Source organism: Arachis ipaensis, chromosome B10 (genome assembly GCF_000816755.2).
Source record: "Arachis ipaensis cultivar K30076 chromosome B10, Araip1.1, whole genome shotgun sequence".
NCBI lineage: Eukaryota > Viridiplantae > Streptophyta > Magnoliopsida > Fabales > Fabaceae > Arachis > Arachis ipaensis.
The window spans coordinates 125,373,478-125,381,301 of NC_029794.2; the positions used below are offsets into that span (position 1 = coordinate 125,373,478).

General features: G+C 34.6%; 1 protein-coding gene across 1 annotated transcript; it reads left to right on the top strand.

The window, feature by feature from the left end:
• Positions 1 to 6,972, top strand: LOC107622811 (plasma membrane ATPase 1). The gene is made up of 22 exons (XM_016324851.2): positions 1 to 96; positions 198 to 288; positions 517 to 636; positions 808 to 906; positions 1,096 to 1,233; positions 1,385 to 1,519; positions 1,616 to 1,795; positions 1,994 to 2,200; positions 2,295 to 2,414; positions 2,508 to 2,627; positions 2,834 to 2,956; positions 3,062 to 3,166; positions 3,250 to 3,394; positions 3,570 to 3,734; positions 3,843 to 4,081; positions 4,221 to 4,253; positions 4,344 to 4,425; positions 4,608 to 4,768; positions 4,942 to 5,127; positions 5,203 to 5,385; positions 5,584 to 5,762; positions 6,497 to 6,972. Exons 2-22 carry the CDS (start codon positions 235 to 237, stop codon positions 6,591 to 6,593), a joined length of 2,871 nt encoding a protein of 956 aa, XP_016180337.1. The 5' UTR covers positions 1 to 96; positions 198 to 234; the 3' UTR covers positions 6,594 to 6,972.

Consider the following 7,824-nt stretch of genomic DNA (forward strand, 5'->3'; position numbering starts at 1 on the left):
ACACTTTGGACACAACACCAACCAACCCTCTCACTCTCACTTCAAACTTTTTATATTATGTAATTCATAAGACTTGGATTTTAGACAGAGCTGAAGGTGCTTCTGTTTTCTTTCTGTAAATTTTCTTTTCTTTTCTTTTCTTTTTTGAGTATTATTATGATATGTTTCACCTAAAGTTTGAACCTTTGGTTTTGTAGAGAGCTAGAAGTTTGTGTTTGGCTAAGGAAAAAAGAAATGGCCGATGAAGGTGACGCCATGCATGCTGTTCTCAAGGAAGCTGTGGACTTGGTAAATAAACAGAGCAACACAATTACTCTGTTTTTTTTTCTATAATTTTTTTTAAATGTTGATGAAGTTGTTTGAAATCTGAACTTCTACTGGGTTCTTCAGTTCTTCTGGGTGTTGTGCTTGGAATTTTTGAGTTTATGTTCTGGTTTCTGCAGATTTTCTGCTCTTCTTTTTTTCTCCTAAGGGGAGTGTGATTTTTTGCTTCTTTTTTTGTGTTTTTGTTTGCAGGAAAACGTGCCAATTGAGGAAGTGTTTCAGACTCTAAGGTGTGACCAAAATGGTCTCACGACAAAGGCTGCTGAGGAGAGACTTGGTATCTTTGGCCATAACAAACTTGAGGAGAAGCAGGTTTTTTTTTCTTTTTAACACTTTTTTATATTTTGTTTTTCTTTTAGATTGTTAGTGGTGAGAAAGGATGGAGAAAAAAAAAAAGAAAAAGAAGAAATTTTGAGCGGTCAAATTCTTTTACTTTTTTTAATTTTTAAAATTCTATGCTCTCTGTTGTTCTGAATTTTGCAGGAAAGCAAGTTTCTGAAGTTCTTGGGATTCATGTGGAATCCTCTTTCTTGGGTCATGGAAGCTGCAGCAATCATGGCGATTGCTTTGGCAAATGGAGGAGTAAGATAATGAATACTTATACTCATTTAATGACCTGAGAATTTTGATTTATTTTTATTATGAGAAGGAAAACTAGTAGAAATAGTTGTAGAAGTTGTAGAGGGCTAACAAGTTTTTTCCCCCCGCATTTAATCATTTTTTTATTTTTTATTTTCACATTTTCTTGATTTTCATGGTCATGTTATTCAGGGGAAACCACCTGATTGGCAAGACTTTGTTGGGATTATTACACTTCTGCTTATCAATTCAACTATAAGTTTTATAGAGGAGAACAATGCTGGTAATGCTGCCGCTGCTCTCATGGCTCGTCTAGCGCCTAAAGCCAAGGTGTCGATATAAAGTTTATATCTTTGCTTCTACTTTCCAGAAGTTAATTTGGGATTTTGATATAAAATTTAGGCAGCAGTATTTGGTTCACATACTTTTTGTTGTTCTTCTGTGTGTGTTTTTAATTAGTATTACTAAAATGATTGTTCAGATCCTTCGAGATGGGAAATGGGTTGAGGAGGATGCCAGTATCCTTGTTCCGGGTGATATAATTACAATTAAGCTTGGGGATATTATCCCGGCAGATGCCCGTCTCCTTGAAGGTGATCCATTGAAGATTGACCAGGTGCATGTTGAGGCCTTTGTTGCTATGTTAGTTGATATCTGATTAGTTATTTGCCTACATTTTGCTGATTGTTTAAGTTTCCTATTCGGGTCGCAGTCTGCACTAACCGGCGAGTCGCTTCCGGTCACAAAAGGCCCTGGTGATAGTGTTTATTCAGGATCTACATGCAAGCAAGGAGAGATCGAAGCGGTTGTTATTGCCACTGGAGTTCATACCTTCTTCGGCAAGGCTGCTCATCTGGTTGACTCTACAAATCAAATTGGTCATTTTCAATCGGTAAAATGAATCTGATCTTGAAACTGTTTTTATTATCTCAAAGTAAAAATGAAATTGACAGTTTATGCAATCTATTATCTATGTTAATTTCAATGAGTCTTTTGTGCTTTTAATTAATCCTTTTGGTTTAGCTTTCTTCTTTACTTTTATAATAATATATATTTTTACAATGACATTTAACATGGGTTTCTCAAACAGGTCCTAACCGCGATTGGGAACTTCTGCATATGCTCAATTGCTGTGGGAATGATAGTGGAGATCATTGTCATGTATCCAATTCAGCATCGAAAATATCGCCCTGGGATAGACAATCTGCTTGTGCTCCTTATCGGAGGAATTCCAATTGCCATGCCTACTGTTTTGTCGGTGACAATGGCAATTGGATCCCATCGCCTATCTCAGCAGGTAATGTTTAAGGCTTTCTTAGAAGTTTTTATTATTAAATTTTTCATCAACTAGGTTTAAATCTCCATTGATTACACTTTGTATGATTCTCCAGGGTGCTATTACTAAAAGAATGACAGCAATAGAAGAAATGGCTGGCATGGATGTATTGTGTAGTGACAAAACCGGAACTCTTACGTTGAATAAACTAACAGTTGACAAGAATCTTATTGAGGTCAGTACTTAGTTGTTATCAATTTAGTATCATGTCGAGTTACCATATTTTCTTTGTGGTATTATGCTGAAGTGTTACTAATACTTTCTATAGGTTTTCGCTAAAGGAGTTGATGCGGATATGGTGGTTCTCATGGCTGCTCGCGCTTCAAGAGTGGAAAACCAAGATGCTATCGATACGGCTATTGTAGGGATGCTGAGTGATCCGAAGGAGGTAGAATCACTTCGGATAATCTATGACTTTATCTTCTGTTCAAGTTTGTAAATGCTCACTAAAAAGTATTGCAATTTTAGTGTTAATAGCAGCCAGGATCATTGTAAGATTATTATTGCTATTATCTATTCTAATCAAAACAACTTACACATGCTCTCTCGTCTTTTTGGTACATTCGTTTGTATTTGACTGTCTAAAACAATTAGGCCAGAGCTGGTATTCGAGAGGTTCATTTCCTTCCGTTCAATCCAACTGACAAGAGGACTGCTCTGACTTACATAGACAGTGACGGTAAGATGCATCGTGTCAGCAAAGGTGCACCAGAACAGGTTCCTATATGAGACTATGAGTCACCTCATTCCATGTGTTTAATAGTAGTTCCAAATGCCAGTAGAATTGATGCTCAGTTTTTTTTTTTTTTTTTTTACTTTTAGATCTTGAATCTTGCACACAATAAATCAGAGATTGAGCGAAGAGTCCATTCCATCATCGATAAGTTTGCTGAGCGAGGATTACGGTCTCTTGCAGTAGCTTACCAGGTGGATTTTGATTATGCACTTCATCTTTAGTTGGATTTGGAGTGAGTGGAACGATACTGACTGGCTTTAGTATCTTGTCTCAGGAAGTTCCTGAAGGAAGGAAAGAAAGTCCAGGAGGGCCGTGGCAATTTATCGGACTCATGCCTTTGTTTGATCCGCCTAGACATGATAGTGCCGAGACAATACGCCGGGCATTGAATCTTGGAGTAAATGTTAAAATGATAACAGGTATATATTATGGATGTTATTTATTTAGAGATTTTTCACAAGTGCTTATAGCATGGGGAGCATATTTTGAGAAAATTTGAAATTATTTGGACATCTGGAATTAATCTTTTGTTGCATGGCTCATTTTTTGGGTAAGTTTCTTAATGACATTGTTGTGTATACTGATTTCTTTTAGGTGATCAGTTGGCTATAGGAAAGGAAACAGGGCGGCGTCTCGGAATGGGAACCAACATGTATCCTTCGTCGGCATTATTGGGCCAAAACAAGGATGAATCAATTTCTGCCTTGCCAGTTGATGAACTCATTGAAAAAGCTGATGGATTCGCCGGCGTTTTCCCTGGTACAACATCTTTTCTTCAAACTCTATTTTGTACTTAAATTGACAATTTATTTACGCAGTATTTTGTCCAAGTCTTACTTGTTTTGACTATGAGCTTATTTAATGCAGAGCACAAATATGAGATTGTGAAACGTTTACAGGCCAGGAAACACATATGTGGGATGACTGGTGACGGTGTTAATGATGCCCCGGCGCTTAAGAAAGCAGATATTGGAATAGCTGTTGCTGATGCAACCGATGCGGCTCGTAGTGCATCTGACATTGTTCTAACAGAACCAGGTCTAAGTGTTATTATCAGTGCTGTGTTGACCAGCAGGGCAATATTCCAGAGGATGAAGAACTACACGGTGAGCTCGCCTTCAATTGTAATGATGTTCTGTTTCGGCCATTTTGCTAACCGATATGCTAAATAAGTTAAGGCCAAACTGTTGAATAATGATAACTGTGATGGACTATTTTCTAATTCCTTCATTTCATTTTGTGCAGATTTATGCAGTTTCCATCACAATCCGTATTGTGGTGAGTTATATTGCCGTCCGTTGAAGCTAATTGTTGTTGCATACATGTGATTGTGGGTTTGACAGCTGACTTTGTTGTTCCTTCTGACAGCTTGGCTTCATGCTACTTGCTCTCATATGGCAATTTGATTTTCCACCATTCATGGTGCTGATTATTGCTATCCTTAATGATGGTTTGTACCATACTTTTCTGAACCAACTTAGATTCCCCTTTTTTAACTTGTAAAGAGTCTTTGATCTCTTCTTTATCGGTGATATTGTCAGAGATACCGTTTTGGATCGCCAAACCTTCATGATACTTCCTAATGTTTGTAGCCTCTTCTCGCTAAACTCGTGATCTTTTCGGATATGACAGGTACCATTATGACAATATCTAAGGACAGGGTAAAACCATCTCCATATCCAGATAGCTGGAAGCTGGCAGAGATATTTACTACCGGAATCATTCTTGGTGGTTATTTGGCTATGATGACAGTTATCTTCTTTTGGGCAGCATATAAAACAGATTTTTTCCCTGTAAGAAGCTTCTTCATTAACTTTTTTTTCCTTATTGAATTAATGCTATTATCTATGTGTTTAACCAATTCCTGGCCCTATGAAACTTGTGGTCTAGTCCATTCTATCCATTTTGTCCATTGGATAACAACTTTGGTCAAAACTTTGTATTATGTTAATGATCGAATTTCCAGAGAACATTTGGGGTGTCGAGTCTTCAGAAGAAGGATGTGGATGACTTCAGAAAGCTTGCGTCGGCGATCTACCTACAAGTTAGTACAATTAGCCAGGCTCTCATCTTTGTGACACGAGCACGGAGTTGGTCATATGTGGAGCGTCCGGGTTTGTTTCTTGTATCAGCCTTTGTCATTGCCCAGCTGGTGAGTGAAACCAACACAAATTTAGACATATCATAATAATGTTATAATAATAACATGTTCATCTTTGATGAGCAGATAGCAACACTAATTGCGGTTTATGCCAATTGGAGCTTCGCGGCAATTGAGGGGATTGGATGGGGTTGGGCTGGTGTTGTGTGGCTATATAATCTCATCTTTTATATTCCACTTGATTTCATCAAGTTCGTTATTCGATATGCCTTGAGTGGCCGGGCTTGGGATCTTGTTATTGAACAAAGGGTATATATTTTGTTTTGTATAGAGCAAGTCTTCATGTGAGGATGATAGCTGACGTTAGATGGTTTGACATGTTGGACTAAACTGCTTAACATACACGTGTCAATATCTTAGCTATTATCTTTCGCATGAAGACATTTTCATGTGAGTAGTCACCTTAATTGTTTGTTTAGTGTCTAAAGTGGAATGTTTGTGTGTTAGATTGCTTTCACAAGGAAAAAGGATTTCGGAAAGGAAGAACGTGAACTTAAATGGGCGCATGCACAGAGAACTCTTCATGGACTTCATCCGCCAGAGACCAAGATGTTCAGTGAACGTACAACTTACACTGAACTTAATCAAATGGCTGAAGAGGCTAAAAGACGAGCAGAGATTGCCAGGTATTCTTATAATACATTATTTGCTGGTTGTGCACTTAGTATAATTACAAGTATTGGATTATTCATGGTAAACTTTAGGTGAAACTTTTGAGTATAATTTAGAATGGCACTTGAAATATTACTTAAATGACAAAATAAAAGTAATAAAGATTGGATTCCAGTTATACCAAAAAAATTAGACAAATGTTCAATCTTTCATAGGTTATTTTTTACCCTAAAGCAATAATTTAGGGCTATTTTGATACTTTGCTATGCTACTTCTACTTGGCACTTAAAAATTGTTGAAGCTTATATGTTAACAACAATCACTTTTCAATCCCTTACGTCTACACCCTTTATAATACACTATTTTGACACCAGTATTTTTTTAACAACCAAATACGCATATTCTTTGTTTTGTTAATTAAAAAATAATTTAAATACACAATTAATTAGTAATAACGGTATTTTTATACAAGTGTCAAGAGTGTTTGATGTATGAACAGTATTTTTTATCATTTTTTATGGATGATTCAAGGACCCACGGTATTTTTAACATTAATTAGAGGTTACCATTTTCTATTTCTATATTATAGGCTTTGATCTATTGTGAACTATTTTCTATATATTTGATTTCTAAATTGTCTATCTATGGCATTAGCAAGTTTGCAATATACATGCATTTATTTTTATTTTGCATGAAAATGAGTGAAGTCCTAAGTTTGTTGATGCGATTTATTGAATGTATTTTGCAGATTGAGAGAACTGCATACACTGAAAGGCCATGTTGAGTCGGTGGTTAGATTGAAGGGGCTTGACATTGACACAATACAGCAAGCATACACCGTGTGATAGCAACCAAATATGTGTAAGGACAATTTTGTCCTCCATCTCCATTGAGTGCTAGACAATTTTTGGTCTATCTATGATCTAATAGTTTAGATAGATTGTGTTGGGTGTGAGACTACTTTTTGTGCACACAAATTTCTGATGTTGATTAGCTCTATATGCTTATTTGTATATGCTTAGGTTGTTTGATAGTATGGTGGCTTTTACAATATTGAGATTTTTCAATTCCCATAACTAAGTTGGGTTGGTCTTATAATTAGTTTATTAGTTTGTTTAGGCAGATGTCATTTATTCCGCTCAAACAAGAGTTGGGAGTTTGAATTTCACTTTGTGCATACAAAAATTTGTTGGCGGCCAACTTTTAAATGAAATTTCAATTCACAATGGATTAGTTTTTGACCTGCCAATTTAGGAAATACTTTGTGAAATTAAAAAAAAAAGTTCATTTATGTAAAAATCATCAATTTTAAAGTTTCTACAAAATTGTGTAAAACAGACAAGTGAGGAATGATTAAAGAAACCAAATAAAAAAAAGGAATGATTAAAGAAACCAAATAAAAAAACAATCAAGTTACAAAAATCGAAAACTAAAAAACTTGGTTGGTTTATATTTTCGATCTAATTATGATTTGTTTTTAGAATTTGATGAGAAAAAGGTTAAAAATCTCATTTATTTTGTCTTTTACATAAATCATATATTGTGACAATATAATAACCCGATGCAATCTTAAGTCACTAGGTTTGATCGAGAAATTTTTTTTCAGTGATATTTAAATATTTTAAATTTGGTGTGGTCTGTTTACAATTTTATTTAGGTTTAATTATTCTGTTAATTTTTATAATTTTATTAAATTTTTTATTAGATTTTTATATTTTTTTTAATTAGATCTTTACACAGTTTTTAATTTTGTAATTAGATCATTTTTATGTTAAAAATGTTAAAATTAACATAATATTTTTTTCAAAATACATGCGATCAAAAATCTAATTAAGTTTTTAATTATGAATACCTTCGATTTGCAAAGAAATATTCAGTTAACTCTAACATTTTTATACTAAGAATGATCTAATTACAAAATTAAAAGTAGTGTAAAAATTCAATTAAAAAATATATATATAAGAACCTAATTAAAAATTTAATGAAATTATAAGAATTAATATAATAATTAAATTTTTTATTTATTCAAAATTTCAAATACTCATTTTATAATGTGACACTTGTTTTCAAAATATT

Excerpts from the sequence above, each read along its gene's own strand:
- LOC107622811 (XM_016324851.2), top strand. The coding sequence starts at position 235 with ATGGCCGATGAAGGTGACGCCATGCATGCTGTTCTCAAGGAAGCTGTG. Across the intron at positions 3,167-3,249 it reads CTCTTGCAGTAGCTTACCAG|GAAGTTCCTGAAGGAAGGAA; the intron begins GTGGATTTTGAT and ends ATCTTGTCTCAG. Across the intron at positions 5,128-5,202 it reads CCTTTGTCATTGCCCAGCTG|ATAGCAACACTAATTGCGGT; the intron begins GTGAGTGAAACC and ends TTTGATGAGCAG.